This window comes from Eleutherodactylus coqui, chromosome 2 (assembly GCF_035609145.1).
Source record: "Eleutherodactylus coqui strain aEleCoq1 chromosome 2, aEleCoq1.hap1, whole genome shotgun sequence".
In the NCBI taxonomy this organism is placed as follows: Eukaryota; Metazoa; Chordata; class Amphibia; order Anura; family Eleutherodactylidae; genus Eleutherodactylus; species Eleutherodactylus coqui.
In genome coordinates this window covers 172,523,325-172,537,783 of record NC_089838.1, presented here as the reverse complement: position 1 = coordinate 172,537,783, position 14,459 = coordinate 172,523,325, and the positions used below count along the sequence as shown (strand labels likewise).

General features: G+C 47.0%; 1 protein-coding gene across 1 annotated transcript in view; it reads right to left on the bottom strand.

Moving 5' to 3' along the window:
• The window catches only part of LOC136611935 (chloride anion exchanger-like), a 47,495-nt gene that overhangs the window by 11,725 nt on the left and 21,311 nt on the right, over positions 1–14,459 (bottom strand). The window contains exons 10-12 of the mRNA XM_066591920.1: positions 11,234–11,347; positions 5,649–5,726; positions 716–811 (exon numbers count right to left, since the gene is read on the bottom strand). Coding sequence (XP_066448017.1) covers positions 716–811; positions 5,649–5,726; positions 11,234–11,347 — 288 coding nt within the window. The remainder of the gene's footprint in view (positions 1–715; positions 812–5,648; positions 5,727–11,233; positions 11,348–14,459) is intronic.

Below are 14,459 nucleotides of genomic sequence, written 5' to 3'. Positions count from 1 at the left end.
TTGCTTTCCAACTGTGCACATCAAGGGCATTCATATGTTATTAATTTCCATTCACTAGACTTCATTCGCATAATCGCATATACGGTACGCTTTTACGGCTGATCGATATATGTGACCATCTGAGGCATTAGTTTCTAATGCATTCGTTCACACGAGCGAATATACGGCATGTCAAAACGTTGAGCCGTAAAAAATGGAACATACGAGACAGAAATACGCACCGCAGAGTATATGACGGGGGACAAGATAGTTCTGGAACTATTTTTCGACCAATATACGGCAGTCGCTTCCTTAGACGCCTATCAGAGCTGGATATAGAAAGGTGGAGGAGGCAGTTTAGCAGCGTCCAACACTGTGAAAAGCTTACAGATGCCTCTATGTAAGGTATTGGAAGTCAATAGTTTATGCCGAGCAAGGGCTTTCTGGGGGAAGCCACGTGTTTTTTCGCTAAAAATGTCGCTCACGATCGTGCGAATGGACGAGAAAACGCGAAATATCAGTGGCTGTGATTGTGAAAAATCGGCCGTTTATGAGAATGTACGGTGCCAACGAGAGAACGTAAAAAAGTATATGCTTGTGTGAAAGAGCCCTCATACTGTTTGACTTATGTTTATCATGTAAAGACAGAAAGACTACTTAACTATAATAATCATCATCATCATCATCAGACAAATTATACACGAAGAATATGAACCGGTAATAATAATCTGCTTACACAGTCATACTTATCTCTCCTAAATAACACTGGGATTTCATTGAACTTCATTAGCATTCCTTTTAAATTCACTATGATAATCGCTGCCAAGACTGACTGAAACAAAAGTCATGATAATAATAATAATTAATATAATAAAAGTTATACAAGCTACATTACTGAAAATATACAAGTCTCAAGTGCCAGCAGTGGAAGTGAAACATTTTAATTTAACTTTTATTAATTAAATGCAAGTCTACAGAAGACAAATAATGGACCTCGTTTATTAAAAGTGTCTTTGTTGCCAACCAACCACAGCACAGCTTTCATTTTACCATAGCAGCTTAAGAAATGAAAGTTGCACTCTGTTTGGTTGCTATGGGCAACAAAGACAGTTTTACGCTTATACAGTTTTGATAAATGGGGCCCAATTAGTCAAAATTTGTTTTAACCCTCTTCTCCAGAGACCAGAGAGAGGCAAGGAAGATACATTTAGACTGTAGAAAATAGAAAGTGTCATCTTATTGTGCATACACTAGTGCAGTATTTCCCAAGGCACCCCAACAGGTCATATTTTTAGGATTTCCTCAGTATTAGGGTTTTCACAGCCAGCCGATATACGCTACCGTGTGAAGCACAGGCTCAGCGCATATGCTGTCGGGCAGGGAAAGACAGCTTAGCTCTGCAAAGCTGTCTCCCCCTTCCCTCCCCCTCGCCGGCTCACCTCCTCATTCCTCCCCCTTCTCTGCCTCTTGTCCGCAGCCAGCAATGGGAGGGTCTGCCCTTTTCCATCCCCTCCCATTACAAATAGCGGCAAGGAGCGGAGAGAAGAAGTCACGTTGCAAAACTTCCTCCGACCTCCCTTCTCCGGCCGCCATCATTGGCTCTCATAGGAGTCTATGGCAGCGGCCGTAGACAGGCCAGGAAGATAGTTCCAGGACTATCCTTCCTGCCCAGCGTAAAAGCGCCCAGTCGAGCATTTTTATGTCGCGGGAATACGACTGTGTGATGTGATGCATTGAAATCCAATGCATCAGATGGTAGCGTATATAGGCCGGCCGTGAAAACGGCAGCTGATATACGCTCTTGTAAATAAGCCCTTACACTGGTGATGTAATTATTATCGGTGCCTCGGACATTGCCACGGGTGTTCTTACCGTAGTATATCCTGAAAACATGACCTGTTGGTGGTCCCTGAGGACTGGAGTTGGGAAACACTGCTGTAGTGGCTGAGGTGAACACTATTTCAAGTTAGGGTTTAGGATGCCTGCACACGGGTGGATTTTTTCTGTGGAATCCGCAGTGGGCATCCGCAGCAAGTACCGTCCGTAGCATGCAATAGCATGCAATAGGAAATCGATTCTTCTTGCACATGAGCGGAAACTAATGGTGGTTTCTGCTTGCGGAGGAAAAATCGCAGCATGCTCAATTTTTACATGGATTCCACACATACTGCTTCCATTGAAGTCAATGGAAGGTGTTTGACCTACGGCCCTTCAGCAATTCACATTACGGAAAGGTTACGGATTCTGTGGGAGTTAAAAAATATATATCTGTACTGCGCTTGTCCAACAGCGAGCCGTCCAGACCATGCGCAGTACAGAAAAAACTAAGAAACTACAGGTACGTGCGGACCAGCTGCTGCCGGGGGCGGATTCCAATGCGAGCTCATGTGTGCAGCCAGTCTTATATTTATATGGATTGCTATAAAAAAGTAAATAGAAGCACAGCAATTTTTAAATAAACAAGACATGATTTAAATAATCTGTGATTTTGTGATTATACATTCCTTTTAGATGGACACAAATCCATATCAGTTTAGGAGGGTTATACAGCAGTCAGTTGGTGGGAACCTGTCTGGTCCCCAATGATTACCAGGCTGTGGCCACTACAGTACAATGACAAGCATGCTGTTTTCAGCGATCCATTAGTTATACTGATTGGTTCAGTCATTTTGGAAAGCTTATATTAGAAAGTGTGCAGCACAGGCATTAGAGTCTGGTTTGGCTCCTTAAGGAAAGGACCAAGAACAGTAAATTTACGATTTAATCCCAGCAGATAGTAAAATTCCTAGGCAGGATTAAAGCTCCTGCTCTTGCAATCAAGCAGGGGCAGTTTGGGTCCGCGGCTGTCAGTCACAGCTGAGGACCAGGCGAAGAAGACAGAAGCATTTTTTAACCACTTCTGCCTTCTCCCTTTCAGGCCACATGGCGCTCAATGAGCGTTATATAGTGAAGAGAGTAAGCGGAAGTGGTACTTCCGCTATTCAGTCCAGGAGTTCCGGAGATCAGTGGGAGAACATGGACCATGGCTGCTAGGTAATGTATTGATTTTTTTACGTAATTCATCTAGAGCAGGGGTGTCAAACTCATTTTCACCGAGGGCCACATCGGGCTTATGGTGACCTTCAAAGGGCCGATTGTAAGACAGTATAGTAAGGGCTTGTTCACACCAGCGTATTTGCGTACATAATATGCAGTGAATAGAAGCCATTGATTTCAGTGAGTTCAGTCACATGATGTACATTTTCACACAGCATGACCTATTTTGTTGCGTACTACGCACCCCAATAGGCCATTGAAGTGAATGGGCCGTGCAAATATGTGGTGAATGCGCAGGAAACCTATGTATTCACTGCATATTTGGGCACCATCTCAGCGGGCCCATCTGCGTTCTTTTTTCCGTGCCTAAATATGCAGGCATTAGCAATTTTTGATTGCGCAAATACACAGCGTATTTGTGCTACCGAAATACCCATGTGAACAAGCCCTAATAGTGACCCCCCCAGCAGCCACCATTATCCCCCCCCCCTCAGAAGCCACCATTAACCCCCCCCTCTCAGCAGCCACCATTAACCCCCCCTCTCTCAGCAGCCACCATTAACCCCCCCTCTCTCAGCAGCCACCATTAACCCCCCCCCCCTCTCAGCAGCCACCATTTACCCCCCTCCTCCAGCAGCCACCATTAACCCCCCCTCTCAGCAGCCACCATTAACCCCCCCTCTCAGCAGCCACCATTAACCCCCCCTCTCAGCAGCCACCATTAACCCCCCCCCCCCAGCAGCCACCATTAACCCCCCCCCCTCTCAGCAGCCACCATTAACCCCCCCCCCTCTCAGCAGCCACCATTAACCCCCCCCCTCTCAGCAGCCACCATTAACCCCCCCCCCCTCTCAGCAGCCACCATTAACCCCCCCCCTCTCAGCAGCCACCATTAACCCCCCCCCTTTCAGCAGCCACCATTAACCCCCCTCTCAGCAGCCACCATTAACCCCCCTCTCAGCAGCCACCATTAACCCCCCCTCTCAGCAGCCACCATTAACCCCCCCCTCTCTCAGCAGCCACCATTAACCCCCCCCTCTCTCAGCAGCCACCATTAACCCCCCCCTCTCTCAGCAGCCACCATTAACCCCCCCTCTCAGCAGCCACCATTAACCCCCCCTCTCAGCAGCTACCATTAACTCCCCCTCTCAGCAGCCACCATTAACCCCCCCTCTCAGCAGCCACCATTAACCCCCCAGCAGCAACCATTAATACCATTAACACCCCCCTCGGCAGCAACCACTAAATCCCCCCCCCCCCAGCAGCCACCATTAGCCCCCCTAAACCACATACTTACCTCCTCCTTGCTGTCTGCGCTGCTTCCCCTCCGCTCACATATTAACATTTTCCACATCACTTCTGCTTATTCAGCAGTTCCAGCAGCCTGATTGGTTGTTTGGGTTGGCTGATTCACCAAGCAACCAATCAGGTTGCTGGAATTGCTGAATAGGGCAGAAGTGTTGTGAAAAATGTTAATATGCCAGCGGGGAGCTGCAGCACTCCAGCTGGTAATAGCTTAGTGGTGAGCAGCGTCGGCACGCCGCGGGCCACATGAAACGAGGCAGCGGGCCTTGTGTTTGACACATGTGATCTAGAGCCTATTTTCAAGGTAGAGCTTATATTTCTAGGCTTCATTTACACGAGCATATATCAGCTGCGCTTTCACAACCTGCCTTTGGTTTACAATGCATCAGTTCAGATGGGCATATTCCCGCAACGTAAAAGCGCCTGGCCAGCCAAGATACAGCATACGAGCGAATTTCGGCTGGGTCCTTTTACGCCAGCCAGGAAAGATAGTTTGGGAACTATCATCCTGGCCGGAATACGTCGGCTGCTGCCATAGACTCATATGGGAGCCAATGGTAGCTACCAGAGAAGGGAGGTGGGAGAGAGTTTAGCAGCATGTCTGCTAAACTCCCACCCCCTTCTCTCCCCTCTGCTTCTTGCTGGCTGTTTGCAATGGGGGGGGGGGGGGAGCGGAACTAGTTGCTAAGCTCCCACCCTGCCCCCTCCCATTGCTGGCAGCTGCCAAGGGGCGGAGAGGGGGCGGGAGCTTAGCACACTAGTTCCCACCCTGTCCCCCTACCTTCCCTTACCGAGAGCCAGCAAAGGGGTGGAAAGGGGGGAGGGAAGACTACCAAAATCCAGGCTTGGCGTATATGTGCCAGACCCGGGCTGTCTGAACGGGCGCAGAAATGGCAGATTTGTGCACTCGTTCACTTGATTTTTGGTCACCCTGTGGTCATCACATGGCCAACTGAAAAACGGTATGCTCATGTGAAAGAGCCCACAGGGTAGGGCTTATTTTCAGGGTAGGTCTTATTTTGCAGGGGAAGGTGGGATAGAGCAGTGAATATATGAATATTAATAAGTTGCACTGGACTCCATTCTGCTAATATTGCATGCTTTCAAGCTTTCCAAAGCTTCCGATCCAACTGGTGGTATAAGTGACAGACAGAGGGTATCAGTGTGATTGTCACTGTATTGTAGTTCCCTGCAGACTGGGGAGACCAGGGACATGACAGTTTCCCTTTAGTGTTTATTCTACCCGAACACAACATGAATAACAAAGTAATTAGTATGTATTACATTGTAGTTCATGTCATAATAAACCACAATGGGGTCATAAATACCTTTGGTAGTGGTTCTAAAAGGTATCCAACAGCCAATGTCACAATCAACACAATCGTTCCAGATACTATTCCAGCAACCTACAACATAATAAGATTAGAATATGTGAAAAAATGCTACCTGCAAATGAGTTGCTGAAAAAGAGATGATGGGAAGTTGCGTTTTATTATCGCTTATGGTATGTTGCAAAACTCTAATGGCGGGCTCACACGGGCGGATTCCAACTGTGGAATCCACAATCGGGGTCCGTACGGAGGATCCGTAGCCAAACTCAAGCATTGAAAAGCACGCCATCTGACCCGCAGCCCATACGCAATTAACATTGCCGCCGCGGTGATCCACAATACAGGAACATAAGGTACGCAGGGTCGCCGGCTGGGCTCACAGCCAGAATCCGCTGTGGGCCACCCACATGTGGTATCTGTTCCACCTGTGTGAGCCTAGCCTAATAAGGATTGCAGAAAATGGACGTAAAATTGGGAGATTTTTGAACAACTTATATGTGACATATTTAATCACCTTTTTTTTCTAACAGGATATAGGCATTTATTATGAGCCCACAGAGCATTACGCACATAATGCGCGATGAAATCACGGTCGTGTGAGCCTGCCCTAACTTTTCAATTGTAAGAGCAGCAAAATGGAAAGAAAATGTCTCCGTTTTCCCTACCCATAGAAATGCACTGAAACTGAAGACCTCCAGTTTTAATTTGTTTCTCAATTTTCTATCTCCATTCCATTTCTTACACTGGAATAAAGGCATAGGCTGTTGTGCTTTTGTTTTCAGTTCCAAAAATTGAGCAATCAGTTTTCATTCGTTTTTTCTTTCTGTTTTTGAATCAGGTTTTATTACTGAGCATGTGTAAAGGGCAGGAAATATAAGAAAATAAGGGGGGGGGGGGGATAAGCCAAGAAGACCAAAAAAACGGATCCATTTAAAGTGCTGAAAAACAGAAGTGAAATGGAAATGAATGGAAAGCATACTTTCTGTTCTTTTGAATGATCCATTTCCATTTCACTTCCATTTTGTACAATTTTGTTTTTTGTAGACGAGCATCTGTCGAAAAAAGCTAGTGTAAACTCAGTAGTAGAAACTGATGTACTTCGCCAGAACCTTAAACCCCATAGAAATGAATAGGACCTATCAAGGAATCAGTTATGATCAATTTTTGTGTGAACTTGGTATTATGCTAGTCAAACAGGACTTACATTTATAGACTGCATGTAATTCATATACGAGTGAGGATTTTCACTCATCTACTAACATTAAAGCCACATTTAAGATGAAAGGTAATTTGAGGTAATTATTATCTATTATGTATACATACAGTGAAAACTCTTCTTAAAGATTCTGTTCACACTTGCATTTTCCCTTTCCATCTGTCAGAGCTCATTGTGATCCTTTCATGATCCTGTGAATTCAGGTCAGTAGGCATGTGAGTTGGGGTCAGTAGACCTGCGAGTTGGGGTCAGTAGACATGCGAGTTGGGGTCAGTAGACCTGCGAGTTGGGGTCAGTAGACATGCGAGTTGGGGTCAGTAGACCTGCGAGTTCGGGTCAGTAGACCTGCCAGTTTGGGTCAGTAGTCATGTGGTTGGGCTAGAACACTTGTCCATAATACAGGTGCAAAAAAATTGTCCATAATCCACTCACGTGAAACTAGCCTTTGGCACAGACTACATAGAACATAATATACAATAAGCTGTTATTAAAAGGAACCTGTTATCACCATAAACTAAGTATATTGACTTATAGAAAACGGCTGAGGAGTCCAACGGTGTGTTTTTTTTAGACTCACCTGGCTCACCGTTCTCTCACTGTCAATGCTTTGTCTATGCATCAGACTCATCAGTGTAATCAGTGAGTGCGCACACGCATAGAGATCCTGGTTTCCAGGACTTACAGTGAGGGGAGGGGATACAGTAAAGTATAAAACATACATCCCTGGACTCCGAGGCCCCTGTCCTATAAGCCCCTAAACTTAGTCTATAGACGATGACAGATTCATTTGCATAAATTGCTTTTGTTTAATAAAGATTTTCCACACTTGCATTTCGGATTCCCTCCATTGCTCCTTAGCAACAGGCCGCACACAGCCACATTGTACTAGAACAAGCTGTGTGTTAAGGAGCAACAGAGCAATTTTAACCCCTTAATGACATGGCCTATTTTGGGCTTAAGGACACAACGATTTTTGGCGCATTTTCTTCTCCATTTTCAAAAGCCATAACTTTTTTATTTTTCCGTCGCCGCGGCCGTATAAGGGCTTGTTTTTTGCGTGGCGAACTGTAGTTTCTATCGGTGCCACTTTTGGGTACATTGACTTTTACCTTTTTTATGCTAATATGAGAAAAAGCATAAAAAAGAGTTTTTTTTAAACTTTTTAATTCATTTTTTAAATCTTTTTTTTTTTACACAATTTGAGTCCCCCTGGGGGACTTACAACACTGCACTGATGATCGCTGTGATAAGGCATAGCAGGGCTACTGCCATGCCATGCCTTATCACTTATACAGCGATCACAGGCTATGGCACTACAGGACGCCAGTGTTTGGTGTCCTGTTGCCATGGCAACAGACCGGGCTATCTGCGATTATATCGCAAGAGCCCGGCAACTTCACAGAGGGAACGCGCTCCCTCTGTGAACCCTTCCCATGCCGCGATCTACAGAGATGCACCCCCGCTGTTGCAGCGGGAGGCCGGCTATGACTGACAGCCGGCTCCCGCTGCGGAATAGCGCGAGATCATAAGTGATCACGTGCTATCCCCAGGACGTAAGTTTACGCCCTGTTGCGGGAAGTACCCCGCTGCCAGGACATAAACTTACGCCCTGGAGCGGGAAGGAGTTAAATGTGGCAAATCTTTCGCAAAGTGAAACTATACCTTGAAGTATATATTGACATTGCAGCTAGGTTGTTATAATGTAAGCAGTTAAAATGGTTTTCTAGGAGAATACTACTGGTGACTTGTCCTCAGAATAGGTCAACAATTGCAGATTGACAGGGATCTGCCACTCAAGACCCCTGCCAACCAACTAATTAGAAGGAGGTGCGAACAGCGGGAACTGTCAAATCACTTTAATAGGCTGAACTGGATGGACACGTCTCTTTTCGGCTTTACATACTATTATAGTTTGTCCATAGCACAGTGGCCCAGTTTGGCAGTTCACCTCTTCAACACTGTACTGAAGAGGGGATAGCTGCACTATAAAACTGGGCCACTGCTCTAATGACAGCGTTTTAACAGTTCTAGCCATCTGCAGCTCTTTATAATCAGCTGATCAGTGGGGTTACGAGAGCTGGAGCCCCGCTGATGTGCTTTTGGTGACTCAGGGCTCCTGCACACTTGTGTTTTTCTTGCGCATTTTCTTAACGCTGCGATATCGCTGCATTTTTTTGACGCGATTGTCAATTGGACTTTCTAATGTTAAAAACACATTGCAAGTTGGTACTTTGCAATTTTTGTGCGATGCGTTTTTAACATTAGAAAGTCCCATTGACAATGGCATGAGAAAAACGCTGCAATATCACGTGAAAAAAAACTTACAAGAAAAACGCAAGTGTGCAGGAGCCCTTATGGTGAGGACAGCCAATCACAGGCAGTGCTCGCTGAATGAATGACAGGCAAGAGCTGCCTGTGATGGGCTGAGTGCCTTAGCCAATCAGAAGCAGCTCTTTCAGCAGGCGGAGATTTTAAATCCCCGCCTGATGAAAGAACTGCTTTGAAGAGCCAGGGACAGCGCAGAGAGGACGCGGCTGGGCCCCGGCATCTAAAGAAGGTGAGTCTGTTTTTTAATGTTTATCACCACTTTTCCTTGTTTTTTCAGGGAAGGGCTTATATTTAAAGCCCTTCCCTGAAAAACAATTACACTAAAACTCTTGTTTTTCAGGAAAGGGCTCATATGCAAAACCCATCCCTGAAAAACAGTTCAGGGGTGCCAGCAGACCATTGCCTTCATACACGCGTGTTTTTGCACGTACATGGGTGTGCACCCAGGGGGCCGCTGTTACCCTAGGGGCCGCTTTGGGATATTGCTGTTACGCTGAGGGCCGCTGTGGGGGGTCGCTGTCACGGTGGGGGCCGCTGTGAGGGGTCGCTGTTATGCTGGGGGCCGCTGTGGGGGTTCGCTGTTATGCTGGGGGCCGCTGTGGGGGGGTCACTGTTACGCTGGGGGCCGCTGTGGGGGGTCGCTGTCACGGGGAGGGCTGCTGTGAGGGGTCACTGTCATGCTGGGGGCCGCTGTGGAGGGTTGCTGTCATGCTGGGGGCCGCTGTGGAAGGTCGCTGTTACGCTGTGGGGCGATCGCTGTTACGCTGGGGGCAGTCACTATTACGCTTGGGGCCGCTGTGGGGTGTCGCTATTACACTGAGGGCCGCTGTGGGGTGTCGCTATTACTCTGGGGGCCGCTGTGGGTTGTCGCTATTACACTGGGAGCCACTATGGGGGGGAGGTTGCTATTACGCTGGGGGCCGCTGTGGCGGGTCGCTATTACGCTGGGGGCCGCTGTGGGGGGTTGCTATTACGCTGGGGCCGCTGTGGTGGGTCGGTATTACACTGGGGGCCGCTATAACCATGGGGGCCACTGTGGGGGGGTCGCTATTACGCTGGGGGCTGCTATTTCACAGGGGGCCACTGTGGGAGGGGGCTATTACGCTGGGGGCCGCTGTGAGGGTGTTGCTATAATGCTGGGGGGCTGCTGTGGGGGGTGTCACTATTACTCTGGGGGCCGCTGTGGGGTGTCGCTATTACACTGGGAGCCACTATGGGGGGGGGGGTTGCTATTACGCTGGGGGCCGCTGTGGCGGGTCGCTATTACGCTGGGAGCCGCTATGACGCTGGGGACCACTGTGGGGGGTCGCTATTACGCTGGGGGCCGCTGTGGGGGTTGCTATTACGCTGGGGCCACTGTGGTGGGTCACTATTACACTGGGGGCCGCTGTGGCGGTCGCTATAACCATGGGGGCCGCTGTGGGGGGGGGTCGCTATTACGCTGGGGGCCGCTATTTCACAGGGGGCCGCTGTGGGAGGGGGCTATTACGCTGGGGGCCGCTGTGAGGGTGTTGCTATAACGCTGGGGGCTGCTGTGGGGGGGTCGCTATTACGCTGGGGGCCGCTGGGGGGGGGTCGCTATTACGCTGGGGGCCGCTGTGGGGGGTCGCTGTTACGCTGGGGACTGCTGTGGGAGGGTCGCTATTATTGCTGGGGGCCGCTGTAGGGTGTCGCTATTACCACTAGGGGCCGCTAGGGGATGTCACTTTTACCACAGTCAAAATCTGCACGCTGTCTATTTTGAAGCGGCGCCGTCCTTTTTAGAACGACGGGGATAAAATCATACGTCGTGATAAGCCCTGCCCCCTGACGTTTTGGCACTTTGCAGTAAATAAGTGGGTTTTGGGTTGAAGTTTGGGAACTCGGTCTCTAAAAGTTCACCATCACTGCCCTAGGGCCTAGGCACTGGTCCTCCAGTGCCTAGTGGCAAATACAGCCCTGTTTATGACTTTTCTAAGCTATAAAACTGATGCATATCTCTTTGTAAATTCTATGTATTGAAAACAGGAAACATATTGCAGAATTGAGAAGTTCAGACCTGGGTTTTGCCTCCAGTGCTTTCTTGTATAGATGACCTTGATAGAGATGTGCTTGCAGCAAATCCTTTAAATGACCCCGTTACTATGTTACTCAGTCCAAATGCTATTAACTCCTAATGTAAAGATAATAAAAAGAAAAATTGCAGGGACTTATTTGTGCATACAGTTATAAAACAAAGTAGTAATACCACTGAACTGTGTTAAGCCATAATACTGCACCCACCAGCCATATGGTACCCTCATAGGTCTCCAATTGCATATATGACATAGGGAAGGAATATTCATAATACTGTGCACTACAGAGGCATTGTCGTGGCTTGTCGGTCGCGATGGTGTGGTGTTGGCCACGATGAGGGGATAGACTAGTCACTCTGCAGGTCACGGGTTGACACACGTGGTGCGAGGGTTGCTGCCTACTATCAGTACCTGAATGCTGCATGCTGGTATTCTCTTCAAGATTCCTACCTTTCGGGGTGTGGTTCCATCTCTGTGCTACCTATGAACAGGTGGGGAGGGTATATTCCTATCCTTCCCCTAGTCCATTGTTGTATATTCAGTTCTGTTGGTGGTGGTGGTTGGAGCTGCTTGGAGCCTCTATTCTGGTTGATAGCCGTGATAAGTGCTGGTTTACTTTCCTCTTGCTGTGTTGGTGTCTGCACAGTTGCGTGGCTGCGTTTAGTGTATCCCTCCTGGTGTTTTTATAGGGATAGTCCGGTCCTTTCTAGGACACTATCTCTGCGTTTAAGGAGGGGTTCCCCATCTTCCTGAGCAGTAAGGGCAAGTTACTTCCATCTCCTATAGTCTGGTGTAGTGTGGTCTTTCCCAGCATAATACTGGGAGTGCTTTTGCAGTTCTGTGAGGACGCTGCTCTGCGTCCATGCTGAGGCATAGTGCTATAGTGCCCCGTGAACGTGACATAATAAACAGCCTTACATTTCCTCAGTGGGTTTTGCTTTTGCCTTGCGTGTCCATGGATCCCATTGAGGTGCTTTCTAACCACCTTAGATCACTGGCTACAGAGGTAACAGAGGTAAAACAACAACATCTGGGCGGAATGGGTTCTGTGAAGGAGCCTAAGCTGGACTTGCCAGATGAGTTCTATTGGTAAAAGGCAGGAGTTTGTTGCTTTTAAAGAATCCTGCAACTTGTACTATAAACTGCGCCCCATGCCCTCAGGTGATGAGTCTCAGAGGGTGGGGATGGTGATTTCTAGGTGGCAGGAGACCCTCGGGCTTGGGCTTTTTCTTTCGCACCTACTTCTGAGGCCTTGTCACCTGTAGAGATTTTTTTTTCTGCTTTGGGGTTGATCTAGAATGACCCTTATGAGGTATCTCCGTCTGAGGGTACAATTAGAGGTCTATGTCAGGGGAAATCGTCCATTGAAGATTTTTGCGCTGAGTTTCGCTGATGGGCAACCGAGATTCAGTAGAATGACCCTGCGTTGCAGAGTCAATTTTGCTTTGCGCTATGTGACAAAATTAAAGACCTAATGGTTTCATATCCTGCACCTAGAAATCTAGATGAAGCCATGTAATTAGCAATACAGATTTAGATAGCAGGCAAATGAGCAATCTTTGGCCACATATGTAGAATCTGCTGATCTTGAAGAACCCATGCAAGTGGGATCCTTGTCAGGTGGAGCCGAGAGAAGGGGAAAGCAAAGGGGCAGAGTTCACTGCTTTTTCTGGGGCCGTACTGGTCACTTCATTCAGGTGTGTCCTCTTCAGGGATCTCAATCGGGAAACTAGTTGTCTTGGGGGTTAAGGGGAAGTTTCCTCTAGGCTCACAAATCGCCTGGATAACATCCTACAGGCTGGTCCTTCCCACTGAGATACTTCTTACTCAGCATAGTTGTCCGGTGACAGTTTTTTTGGACAGTGTAGCTGAGATCAATTTAATTCATCATGAGTTGGCCAAATGTCTGGGACGGCATATTAGATCTTTGGACTATCCAATACCTGTATCAGCCTTTGAGTCCACCCCCATGTCCCAAAAGTGCTTAAAATTGTTTGTTTCTGATGTTTTAGAATTATTAGATATGAAGAAAATTGTTTTGTTTGTCATGGAGTCTCGCCTTACACAAGCTGAGGCGTGGTGCCCTAGTGCCGTGCAGACATGACAGGCACCATATGACATCACATAGTGTTGTGTCCATGAAATCTATGATAACATTCAATGAAGCAACTCCCAAAAATTGACACTTGAATAATAATCAACAGTTCAATTACGTTTTATATATGTGAAAAATATAAAACACTGGAAAATGTGATAAATTTCTAAGCTTTTTCAAGGTAATTAAGTGTTGAATTGCAGATTGTTTAGGATTCTATATAAAGGATATTTGTTTTCTAACTAAAGGCTTAAGCTCTTAAGGTAACCTCCAGTTTGGGGGAAAAAAATTTGTCCCAGGACCCTAGGGTAGAGGAGCTATATTAACTGTACATGATTTTCTCAGCTTCTATTCTGCCGGTACTGGGTGTTGTTTTTGGGTAGCCAAGATGACCACTGCCATCTTTAGACTACCTAATCAAACGTAGAGCTTAGGTAGTGTTACGACTACCAATGTAATATAACTGCTCTGTGATGGTCCAGCACTGCTTACATGACCAACACTGGCCAATCACAGAGCAATGCATAACTTAGTTAGAAAATGTCAGCAGCAATCCTGGCCACCTGGCACTTGCGGAACAGAGAGAGGACAGATAAGATCATCTGCAGGTAATATAATCCTTTTCACCCTCTGCTCCAGAGATAGGATTTTGGCCCGAACCACAGTCAGTTTTAGCCTTGTAGACACTGCCAATTTTTTAAATTGTGACATATGTCACTTTATGTATTAGTAATTTTGGAATGCCTTTACTTATCCAATTATTTCCATAAATATTTTTTTGTGACACATTGTAATTTATGGTAGTGGTCAATTTTATTCAATATGTTTTGTGTTTATAAAAAAAATCAAGCATTTACAGGAAATTCTGAAAAATGTGATACTCTTAGGGCTTAGTCAGACGCGCGATTTGCGCATGCGCATGCGTCCAGCGATTTTATAAAACCATTGCTTTGCAATGGTATCAGACACATGAGCGCTTTTTATGCGCTCGTCCGATAAATTATAGAACAGAAATCGCAGATCGCACCTATCTGCGATTCCTGTTCTCTTCTCTATATGCGCTCAATGGGGCCGGCGGCAGCAGCGCCGACCCCATTGAGAACATATAGTAGATA